Below are 11,821 nucleotides of genomic sequence, written 5' to 3' on the forward strand. Positions count from 1 at the left end.
ATTAACCCTAGAGCTGCTGAGTGGTGGATGACAAGGTCCACACCATGCTCCTCAGAGAAGGAGGCTGAGGTGGGAAGAACAGAGCCTACACAGGACATGGGGCTGAGTATTGCAAGGTGGGTGCTGCCAACTGGTCACAATCCTAATTCAGAAAAAAAAGAAAGAGAAAGGAATAAAAGGCCACTGGACAGCAGTATAGAGTGGGCATTTGGTTGTTTTACAACAGTGAGTATGAGGTAGGGGCAGAGCTGGAGAGATGGCTCAGTTTTTCAGAGCACTTGCTACTCTTTCAGAGAACCCGGGTTCAATCCCAGCACCCACATGACAGCTTACAACTGTCTGTAACTCCTTAATCAGAATATCTGACACCCTCATACAGACCTATGTTCAGACAAAATACCATTGCACAGGAAATAAAGATAAACAAGAAAAAAAAATTAAGCTAAAAAGCAACGACAACAACTTTGTGTGCTTTGATGGCAAGAGATTGGCTTTGGGAAGCCAAAGAGAACTGAGTTCAAATCTGATCTCAGTTGGCCAACTGCTGGCAGGAGATAACCCCTATGTGGTCTTGATGGCTTTTTCTGCAGCAGGAGGTAGCAACCGGGCCCACCTCCTAGGAGCATGGAGACCGTTGACTGAATGATGGCCCTTTCCAGTCTCCAGCCCTTTCAGGCTCGATCATCAGGACTGGAAGCCAAGTCTGTATAACTGGATGGGTCGTGTGCACTGATTTAGACATGGTCTCCAGCTTAACCGCAACGCTAGCTGCTGCTGCTCAGTGCTTCAGTATGCAGACTCCAGGTCTCACTCAGAGCCTGAACCACTAAAAGGGCAATTTGTTATGAGGGTGGGAGACTAGGCCAGCCCCGACAGAGACGGGAGGAGTGAGATTTCACAGTGACTCCAGCTTTGTAAGCGAGAAATCTTCAATAAAGACTTTCCCTGAAATACGAAGTGGTACCCATTTGCCACACATATTCAATATCCATCTTTCATGGGAAGTACCAAGCAGGGCACTTGGAACAGCAATTGGTTTCTGTTGCCTCTCTAACTGGAAGGAAGCACTTGAACAGCGAACCAGTGATTTTTACAAATTATTTCAAGCCAAACATTCACTTGATCACCCTGGTTTAACTTGGAAAGCTATTTTTTTTTCTGGGGGTTTTGGAAAGAAAGAAAAAAAAGAAAGAAAGAAAAAAAAAAGAACGGCCAGGGCTTAAATCAGAATGTGGGATGGAGGGATCAGAAACGCATGTTCTCTCCGAGTTGACTGGGGATGTTTGCAGACACAAGCATATCCAGAATTCTAAAGTTTCAGAGAGAGAGAGAGAGAGCACGGCCATTGGTTGAGGATAAATGTGTCTTGACGTCACTAGTACACTTGGAAATATTATATGGACCTACCAGGGAGAGCTGAAAATAACTGCACCTACAGAACTCCCCAGAGGAGACTTTGTTTAAAAGATAGATCCTCTAGTGTCTGATAGACAGTGTGGACCTTTTTAGTTGAACGGCCCCACATTAGGCTCCTGCCCTGTGATGAGTCCTCCTCTCTCCCCCAACACACACAGGCTTCATTGGATGAACAGACTTCTTTCTCTCCTGATTCATAAGTTAACCACAACCCCATGATGTGGGAAACAAACTTTAAATTGGTGACTTTAAATTCATGAACCTCTGGTCCATCAAAAGAATATTAACACAAAGTGAATCTGAACTCATGGCAGAGGTCAGATACCATTCAAGCCTTCAACCCCATCCTCCTAGAGATGGGCACATACCACCCCTAACCAAGAAAACAAACTCCGAAAAGGAGGTCACTGGGGAATTCATGCTTAGATAGAGCACTGTGCAAAGCCCATTGTGGAGCTGTAAGAAGTAAGGTGTGTGTGTGTATGCACACATGTGAGTATTAGTCTAAACTTATTGATTCTAAGAATCAAACAAATGAAAGATGAGGTTCTCTGAGGTTTTTTTTTCCCTCTTTCTCATCAGATATAGGTGAGGGAAAGTGTCCAGAAGTGTCCTGGCAGGCTGGAAAAGGGTGCTGCCTCTTGTGTGGTTGGCAAAGCCAAGACAAGAAGACTAGGAATGTGATGCTAGGATGGAGGCTGTAACAGGAGCTGTGCCCTCTGACAGGTCCTGCTCTCCTTTCCCATCCCCTGCCTGGATCTGCTTCTGAAAGGTCTTTTAGGAAGTAGAAGGCATCCAGGGGTCCATCATTGCCCTGCAAGATGCCTGCCAAAGGAGGTCTATAACCTATGGCAGATATTGACCCAGTGTGATGCTGGCATCTCCTTCCTGATGAGACCTCAGCTTTTTGTTTTTCTCAGTTTGATGTTGAAAAAGTATCAGTAACAATGACTGGTGTAGACTAAATTGACAGATGTGACAATTGGACCTGAGGTGGATGGAGTGGCCACAGTGCTGGCCAGGCATGCGAGAAGCCCTGGGGAGGATCCTAGTGCCGCTGAAACCCCGGGTGGCAGGCAGCATACACATCAAATCCGGCATTTGAGGAGCAGATACTTAAATTCTAGCTACCTAGCAAGTTTAGGCCTGCCTTGGCTTGGTGGGGCCTTATCTCAAAAGAGATAGCAAGATAAGGAATGTCAAAGCAAGTGACCATTTCAGAAAGTCTAGTTTTGAAAATCTGAACACAGCAACAATACTACCCAAGCCTTCACTGACATGCAAGTCATCCAAACACACAAAACTTACTGTTCTATGTCTCATTTTAAAACATTCTTTTCTTCAAAAGAAAGAAAGAAAAAGAAAGAGAAAAAAGTCAACCTCACAAAGTATCTTTCAAGTATTAGATCTTAACCCAAAATACATACTTTCCCCAGATAACTGATCCCAAACAAATTTTAACCGAGAACTCTATCCAAGTCCAGCTGCTGAAAACTATAGAGCAGTCTACTGGCAGATCAATAGCTTTTTCTAGAACATTTCAATGACAGCTAAAAGAAGAAAATATGTTTTTTTAACCTTCATTTATTTGAATATAGATGGAAAGGTTAGACAATGTGGAGTGTAGAATGCTTAGAAAACAAAACAGAACAAAAACGGCCTTGAACTTCTTTTTATGTCCTAAAATGTGTCCTTTGCTTTCCGGGATGCCGGATTGGAATGCAAGGCAGAACAACGGTAAAGGGACCGCCCCCCTGTCTTCTCCAGCCAAGTAGTTTTTCTTAATTAGATTCGTGCCAGCAAGGTCTTGGGGGGTGTGGGGGGGGGGCGGGTGTCTCAGCTTCTTTGGGCAACCCACAATGCACAAAGAAGTTGCTCTCCCCTGTCTCTGAACTGTGGGTCCCCGGTTCTTCCAGAATTCTACCAAAGGGCAGTGTCACCCAGAAAACACACAGGACAATTCTGCTACACAGAGAAACGCAAAAGAGACCAAGAGCAGAGCCCACTCAGGAAGTAAGTCGGCCTTAGTTCCCATTCACGCTCTCCAGGGTGTTGTGTTTTTTCCCTTCCTGGCTCTAGAAGAATCCATCCCAAACCAAGGGAGAGATACATTAGTAGCGGATGGGTTTATGCAGACTTGTGGCTTCAGGAACCCCCAGCAGCCACAGAAAGCTCTGCCTTGTACCCCAGGGGACTTCGAAGCCTCCTCTGCTAAGAGCCTCCACCCAAGAAAGACCTCAGATTTGTCATCTGTATCCCGAGATTTAGTGCGCCTTGGAAGATTCTCTCCCCAGACCGATTTCTGCATTTTGATCGATTCTGTGACATTGAAGCCATTTAGCTGGTAAGGTCCTGAAATGATACCTAGATTTTTTAACACCTATTTGTATGTTGGACGGACTGGCTCTGTCCTAAGACAAGCATTTAATAACACAGCAGTCACTCCTGAGCCCTGCTTAAGTGTCCCCTCCGGTGGGCCGGCTTAAAGAAGACTGACAGAAATGTTCTTTAATAACTATGGTTTATCCTTGTCTTTCAGATAGTAAGTGGCCCGTTCTCACCTCATCTGCAGCTTTTAATCGCAAATGGACATTGCTTTTGAAATATCTTTTTTTCTTTTCTTTCATATATATTTTTTTCCTCCCCAACGCTGCCAGTTGAAAGTCGAAATCGAACAAGAACGTAATGGTAGGTGCCAGCTTTCTGAATTACAGGGTGACTGCCGGAGCTGATCCTAAGAAGCAAGTGTCTTTTTTATACCGCATAAAAGGCTGAAATGTTTACATATCAAAAGGCTATAGGCCAATTTCTGTCAAAATTACACATGAAGTTAAGCAGCACAAGCAATTTATTTAAACACTAGTCATTGTAGAAGAATTCAAAACCATATGCTCTTTTAGCAGTTTTTCACAAACGCATCTGACCCATGACTTGGCTAGACATACAAGCTTCATAATTTACTCTAAATTTCAAATCCCCTTGACGTTTAAATAAAAGATCTTCATTAATGAGGTTTACATGAATGAAAACGTTAGAAGCTGATATGGGTTAGCTAGGGGCTTCGGGAAGGCCTGTGCTGGCTGCTCTCGTCTTCAAATGACTGACTTCGCTAATCATTTCAAGAGAAAGTTCCTTTAAGAACAAATTACCCTCATTTGCATTCTGTGATTTACAAAAGCCTCGGTGCAAGTCACTTTGAAACCAGCTTTGGTAAATAACTCAGCTGAAGGCGGCTCTCTGCAACCCTGCAACCCTGCAACCCGGGAAGCCCACGCTATTTTCTCTTTTCCGAGGCCCTGGGAAACAGGTCATTCAGGGGGATACCCTTTCCTCCCAGAATTCTGTGCCGCTTTCCTGACACTTTGATTAGCCAGCCGCTTTTATTTCGAACTTGCAAAATTCCTAACAAAAAAGCAGCTAGTTAAAGTCCTAGGATCTGAAGCTGTAACCCCCACATTTTGTTGGCGGCTCCCTGCATTAGGGTGGTTCTGAGCTCTGCTCAACAGCACAGTTCCAAACTCCGGATGGAGTTCACTTGGAGTAGCAGAAACAGGAAACTGTTTTTTGAGACACTGATTTAAAAAAAAAAAAAAAAAGCCAAAATGCAAACAGCAAAACTAATTTGCTTGGTTAAAACCATAGGAGGTCTCCTTACCCTCTGGCTCCCGTGGGGGTTCTTCTATCTTTCCTAATTCCTACGTCTTCCTTACAGTATCCCGAATACCTCTGAAAAAGATACATCAGCTTTTTTTTTTTTTTTTTTTTTCCACATAGCTAGGAAACTCCTACCAAAACCATGTACCTAAAAAACCCTACCTAAAATGTCCAATTAGAAATCGCTCCATGTACAGACAAGAAATGGAGTGTTTAAGAAATAAACCCTGAGGAGTCGAGGTCTCCGACCGGCCCTCCTCTTCCCCCCAGGGAAGACAAAATGCTCTGAGGCTGGGGTGTAAGGATGGGAGGGGGGACAGCCCTCTGAAAGATTCCCAGATAAACACTCTAAACTTGGGCTCTATGTTTTGAATTAGAAAAGCAATTTAATTTATACTCTGAATCAATTCAGAGATGACCGTGGTACCAGAGTGGTGGGTCTTCGAAAGACGCCAGACAGCAAATGTACCTTATGCATGTGGAATCCACTGATCCAGTCTTTAATATCTTAAAAATGAGGGTTATTACTGGGACTAGTGAGTCCCCAACAAACACATTTTCATAGACTTCTGCGTGGTGATTGCTTTGTGTGAAATCGTGTTTGTGTGATAATAGAGAAAATCAACGGCGTGTTTACTTATTTCTCACCGAAGCCTCGCTGGCTGCCTCCGGACTCGCTGGTCCTCCCATGCTGAGCTGGGCATGCGGGGCGACAAACAATCGCTTAGCAACTGGAGGGGGGACAATTTGCGTGCCTCGCATTTGTTATTTCAATTGCGCCCAGCCACTCAGGACAAGATTGTTCCTAGTGCGTTGCGGACACTTGTAGGGTTTCCTCAGAGAAAGCACAGCAAGGGATCTGGGCCCCTGACTTCCTTCACTGAGTCCGCCTCCCCGCGGACAAAGTAGAACAACCTTAGGCGGAGGGGACAATTGTACCAGGAAGGCCCCACCACGCCACGGGTGAGCTCTCCCGGAGGGTAGCGGGTTAAACCCGAGTAGTTGTGTGGCTCTGGTCCTGGAGTTCCCTTCTGGGAAAGTCTTGTTTTTCGAGGAAAAGAGCTCCAAGACGAAGTGACTTCTTTATCTTGAACCCAGCTGTAGAGACCCTGCTTTTGCCTTTGGGCAGAGGTGGGGCAAGCACACTCCTTTGTCCCAAAGAAAAGAAAAGAAAAGAAACAAACTCATTAAATACCAGGGCTTTAAGGGATTGAATTAATCTCGGGATTTGGTTAGCAATCCCGAGGCCTCCAAAGGAGGGATGGTTTGCCAGGTGGCAATGTAAGGTCTTGAACCCTGGCACCCTTGTCTACAGGTGAAGAGCCTCCTCCTTCTAGGGTCCTTGACACAGCTTGAGGGCTTGGGGAAATCCAGTCTTGCAGCGAAATCCGGGGCTCGTTAAAACTGATCACTAAGTACCAAGCTAAAAGAGACACGGAGGGGTGGGCGTGGGCTTGTTTTAATCTTTTCAAAACTCCACTGCTCTTTCAAATCTGTGGCTGAGTACCTGTCGGGTCTGGTTCTGAGTCCCCTTTCAGAAGGGGTCCAGGAATCTACCCCAGGGGTTCTATAGCTCTCCTGTTTCTGCTTGGGACCCCTGTAAATGTCCTAAGAAACCTGCCCCTGCATGCGCCTTACCCACTCAACAACCACCAACACAAACGAACACAGCGAAGTCACCGAAGTCGCCGCCGAAACTGCAGCCTCTAGTTCTCGTCCATCTCCCTTTAGAACTGAGCGTGGGAAAAGGTTGGAGAGCAGCCCTCGTGTCTTGGAACCTGGTGAATGTAAAGTCATTGTAATGGAAAAAGGTAGGCTTGGTTTTTCAGAAGGAGGGTTCACATTCGAGAGAGACTTTGTTTCTTTTAAAACAAGAACAAAAAACTGTCACCTTCCAAACTGAAATCGGTCTCTATCCAGTCCTTACCACCACCCCCAGTTTGCAAAGTAAGCAAAGTATCCCAGGCTATGCGTGGGTGGGCTGGAGGGCGCGAAGGTTCACGAGTGGAGGCCTAAGAGAAGCGCACTTTCCTAAGCTCCGGGTGGCTGCTCCCACGCACTGCCTGAGTTCTGTGTCCAGGCGCGACTAAACTTACCGCAAGGCTCTCTAACCCAGGAAGAGCAATAACAAGGGGGGGGGGTCTCCTTCAGTGCCAGGGAGGACTTTGCATTTATTGTACGACTTTAGACAGCGTTGAGGCTATCTTAGGCTTGTCAGTGAGAGAGGAATCTCTACAAATGGTTAGGACCTCCAGAAAGTCCTCTATCCAGGTCTCGCTTGGAGCCGCTGGAGAGTGCCCTGCGCGGTGGCCTGAGGATGGATGCAATTCCGGGGCTGGCACCCGGGATGCGCGACTTCGGGCCTCTGCTTTCGTTCTGCGCAGAGGGTCGCCTACCTTCCCGGAGGTTGCCCAGCCGCCTTCGCGCAGATCTAGACTGGCTGCGCCTCCCGCGGCTCGGCCGTGCCTCACGGAGAATCCCGCAAATCATCACGGCCGCCCGCAGTGGCCTGACTTTCGTCCAGGCCGCTGGGGTCCCACGGAGACCAGCGCGGGCCTGGAAGGATAGCTAGAGGCCTTTCGGAGAGCTCGCTGATTGAAACGCCACTCAATATGTGGAGAAAGGAGACAGGCAGTCCTGGTAGACCCCACGAGAATTAAAACCGAAAAACAATTTTGGGTAACGTACCCCTTCTCCCAGAATAATAATAAAAAAAGGTAGAGAACCTACCAGCACCCACGCGGGAAGCCTCTGGAAGCATCGCTTCAGAGCGCTCCTCTCGGTGGCGAATTTTAAACAGTGACTGAATTTGATCTTCACTGCTGTGTTAGTTAGGGAGAGTCAGGGTAGTTTTCAGACCCAGAGTGACCGCTTTAAGAAAAAAAAAAAAAAAAGACAACTTTTACGAAGCCGGACGCGTTTCTTCTTTCATCGTTTTTGCTCTGAGAAAATTTGCCTTTAGCGAAAAACAAAAGATTTTGGGAAAGAGACGGGGGTGGGGTGGGGAAGTGAAATTAGGCAGCGAGTTCACGGGGGTGGGGTGGGGGCTGGCTGCGGGAGGAGGATTTTTCATTCTTAGTTGAGGGAGGACACAACCACCCTCATTTCTTAAAAGCAAACAGATTCCGAAAGGGAGTAAAAAGTAGTCCTAAAGTAAAATTAGCCACAATGAATTTGAGCTACAACCATAGGAAATCGCACCCCATAATAGAGAGAAAAGGGTCGGGGCGGAGAGGTCGGCGGCGGAGTTGTTAACGGCGGCAGGACAATAGTATTAATAAGATTAACCTGGGCAATTAGGCCGCCCGCCCAGCAAGGCCGGGGCCGCGCCGGGACTGCCGAATGGAAAAGATTAGGTTAATTTCATTAATTCTCAATCCACAATCTTTTTCAGGCCCTGTGACCCCCCCTCCTCTTGGCATCTCTCCCCCTCCCCTGCAAGCGCCCCCCGGCCCCCCCCCCCCATTCCACACCACCCAAAGGAAAAGAAAAGGACCAAATCTGGTTCTGTTTGTCATCTGCATATTACCAGGAACTAAATCCAGGATGACGTCGACTCAGTATAAAACCAACAAGAGGTTGAGCCGGTCGGAGCTGCGTCCTACCCGCGAGTTGAGTTCAGCTAGGCGGCGGCGAGGGGAGGAGAGGGCGGGAGGAGGGAGCTCGGACGCAGGGGGCGGGGAGGGGCGCGAGTTGCGCGCTCGCCCGCGCTCTCTTTCGGTTTGCTCGCCCGCGGGAGCAGAGAGTGGGACAACCCCCACCCCCCACCCCAAACAACACCACTTGGAGACTTCTTCTTCGGCGCGTCCCCGTCGCCCCCCGGTCCCGGCGCGGGGCTCGGGGATGCCCGCCAGCATGTTCAGCATCGACAACATCCTGGCCGCCCGGCCGCGCTGCAAAGACGCGGTGCTCCCGGTGGCGCCCAGCGCCGCGGCTCCGGTGGTCTTCCCGGCTCTGCACGGGGACTCGCTCTACGGCGCGGGCGGCGGCACCTCCTCGGACTACGGCGCCTTCTACCCGCGTCCTGTGGCCCCTGGAGGCGCGGGCCTCCCGGCCGCGGTCGGCGGCTCCCGCCTGGGCTACAACAGCTACTTCTACGGGCAGCTGCACGTGCAGGCGGCGCCCGTGGGCCCGGCCTGCTGCGGGGCTGTGCCGCCGCTGGGCGCCCAGCAGTGCTCCTGCGTCCCGACGCCCCCAGGTAGGGTCGCGATCGCGCGCGAGTCAGCCTGTGCCACCGCGACAGTCGGTGGCTACCGGGGCGTGGACGCGCGGTGTGCTTGCTTTATTCACCTGGCACCAACTTTCTCCCGTTGCAAGCCTTCCCCTCTCCCCCATTTATTTATTTATCTTTTACTTTTTATTTATTTATTTATTTTTTGGTCACCGGGTACGGGAGTATGCACATGTCTGCTGAAGATTTTAGAGTTAAAGAAACCGAGTCACCTGGAGTCTCGTGACGACTCCACGCGAGCGCGCGGAAATTAAGTGAGGGCGCGGGGAAACTGTGATTCTAAAGTATCTGAACTGGCTTTTGGATGTGTGCAGGCGAACGCCAGGCATCCCTGGTCTCCTCTCCGTGCTCCCCAAAGACCTAGCGCCCCTTGCAGACTTTTTTATTTTTAAGTGAGCGAGAGCAGCTAGCGGGTTGGCATACCGTGCCGAGGGAGGATGACTGACCGCTGTCCCTCCCTCTGTCGCAGGCTACGAGGGCCCAGGCTCTGTACTGGTGTCTCCGGTGCCGCACCAGATGCTGCCCTACATGAACGTGGGCACGCTGTCGCGCACCGAGCTGCAGCTGCTCAACCAGCTGCACTGTCGGCGGAAGCGGCGGCACCGCACCATCTTCACCGACGAGCAGCTCGAGGCCCTGGAGAACCTCTTCCAGGAGACGAAGTACCCAGACGTGGGCACTCGGGAGCAGCTGGCCCGGAAGGTGCACCTACGGGAGGAAAAGGTGGAGGTAGGCAAGGGCCACAGCGGGGATGGGCTAGGGTAGGGGAGTCTAATGGTCCTTCCCTGAACGCAGTTTTTGCTCGGTCCCCTTTGGGGATGTGGCCGCTCTAAGAACATCCCGGAGTTGGTGACCTGGAGGCTGCCCGAGGACACTTTAGGCCCAAGAAATGGAGTGGAAACGAGGAAGCGTGGTGGTTGTTTCTCCTTTTGTTGGTCCTGAGCGCAGCGATTGCTTGCGATTTCTCCCTGCCAGGCTGAGATTCACGACATGCGGGGCCACCCGGTGCCCTGGTGTCGGTGGGCAGCGGCCTTCTGGTCACCGCTGTTTGGTTGCTCCCTCGCGCAACAGGTCTGGTTTAAGAACCGCCGAGCCAAATGGAGACGACAGAAGCGATCCTCCTCGGAGGAGTCGGAAAACGCTGAGAAGTGGAACAAGACGTCCTCGAAAGCCTCGCCGGAGAAGAGGGAAGAGGAAGGTAAAAGCGATTTGGACTCGGACAGCTGACGGCTGCGGGCCGGCCGGGGCGCTTGCCTGACGCAAGGACTTGCACAGACAGTCGATGTACTTGCACACGCCCTGCCTTGCGGGAGGGGGGATCGAGAAAGCAACGAGGAGCTAGCTGTAAATAATGTACAGGCCCGGGACTGCCGGGGACAGGAGCGTGGGGACCGCAGCCCCGTCATCCCGGGCTGCCTGCGTGAGCCGCGTTCCCCACCGTAGTATTTATAGTTAAGTTAACGGTGACAATACAATAAAGTGATGGCGATGTAGACCAGCCATGTTGTATTTCCTACCCTAGTGCCATCAGTTGAGGCCTAGGAAAGAAATCTGCTTAGTTGCGACGTAGAAGGCAATGAAACGCAGCGAAGTAGGGGTGGGGAGGTAGGAATTGGTCACACTGGGTATCATGGGTCTTTGGGAAGGGGTGGAGAGCGCAGGCCAGGCTTTCAAAAGCTTCACCTTTTCTGTCACTTCTTCCTTCCTCCTTCCTTCTTGGAAAGTGAGAGCCCCTTCCCAAGCCACTCACTCGGGACCTCCGCCCTAGAACCCACCCTAGACTTAAGGCCAACCACAAATTGAATCCCTGTGCAAAAAGGATAGCTCTCCTGGTTGTTGGTGCTTTCTTTCTGGCTGTCACCTCCCCCAGGGAGCTGTCTCTTCCTCCCTTTGAGCCTGGAGCGTTTGTTTCCACTACACAGACCCGGTGCTTGCACCCTACGGAGAGCTGTGTGCCCGGAGCACACACTGGGAACTTACTTTTCCATCCACATTGGGTCCTCTCAGTTTTCCAGCTACTCTTGGTAAAGGTTGGGAAGGGCCGAGTGGGTCTCTCTTTCTTCCGGCCTTATAGAACTCCCTGCCAGAGGAGTGAGTCCCTTGGAGATGGTTGACTTTTTTAGTGGGGGCTATCTGCTCCCGACGCCAGATACCAGCCCCCCCTCCAAGGAAGGAACACTGCTGAGGGAAGGAGCACTCCCTATCTATCTACCGCTGGTCGTATAAATTTATTTTTTTCTCTGGAGCAGGGAGGTCACTTTGGCTGCCATCTGTGACAAAATGGCTTTAATATGTTAAACTTTTAATTAGTTCTACCTTAAGCCGTATTTATCTAGGAGGGAGCCAAAGCTCACTTCTTAGCTATGTTTGGAGCTAGGGCGTTTGCTCTCCCCCGTGCCATTTTGAATATTTGGAGCAAGACCTCTTCAGGGCTGGACACTATGGCTAGAAACAGTGCAGGAAGAAAACACGGTGATTTATGGGGAGGACTTTTTTTTTTTCTTTTCTCACAGTTTGTAG

At 50.0% G+C, this 11,821-nt stretch overlaps 2 protein-coding genes across 6 annotated transcripts; one reads left to right on the top strand and one right to left on the bottom strand.

The window, feature by feature from the left end:
• Window positions 1-4,246: 4,246 nt before the first annotated feature.
• LOC143436817 (uncharacterized) lies at window positions 4,247-8,693 on the bottom strand. Of its 5 annotated transcripts, none has more exons than XR_013106629.1 (5): window positions 8,600-8,693; window positions 7,467-7,941; window positions 6,709-6,848; window positions 5,719-6,218; window positions 4,247-5,142 (listed from the first exon to the last, which is right to left on the bottom strand). XR_013106629.1 is itself a non-coding variant. In XM_076921283.1 (5 exons), the coding sequence occupies exons 3-5, from the start codon at window positions 7,558-7,560 to the stop codon at window positions 5,907-5,909; spliced, it is 546 nt and encodes a 181-aa protein (XP_076777398.1). In that variant the 5' UTR covers window positions 7,561-7,707; window positions 7,801-7,941; window positions 8,600-8,693; the 3' UTR covers window positions 4,247-5,906. The 5 variants fall into 5 exon arrangements, 3 of the variants coding, with proteins under 3 accessions (XP_076777398.1, XP_076777397.1, XP_076777399.1); XM_076921283.1 differs by having other exon boundaries at window positions 4,247-6,218; window positions 7,467-7,707; window positions 7,801-7,941; XR_013106630.1 differs by having other exon boundaries at window positions 4,247-6,218; window positions 7,801-7,941.
• Window positions 8,694-8,737: 44 nt separating this feature from the next.
• Gsc (goosecoid homeobox) lies at window positions 8,738-10,799 on the top strand. The gene is made up of 3 exons (XM_076921281.1): window positions 8,738-9,268; window positions 9,771-10,030; window positions 10,373-10,799. Exons 1-3 carry the CDS (start codon window positions 8,914-8,916, stop codon window positions 10,526-10,528), a joined length of 771 nt encoding a protein of 256 aa, XP_076777396.1. The 5' UTR covers window positions 8,738-8,913; the 3' UTR covers window positions 10,529-10,799.
• Window positions 10,800-11,821: the final 1,022 nt, after the last annotated feature.

This window comes from Arvicanthis niloticus, chromosome 23, assembly GCF_011762505.2.
Source record: "Arvicanthis niloticus isolate mArvNil1 chromosome 23, mArvNil1.pat.X, whole genome shotgun sequence".
In the NCBI taxonomy this organism is placed as follows: Eukaryota; Metazoa; Chordata; class Mammalia; order Rodentia; family Muridae; genus Arvicanthis; species Arvicanthis niloticus.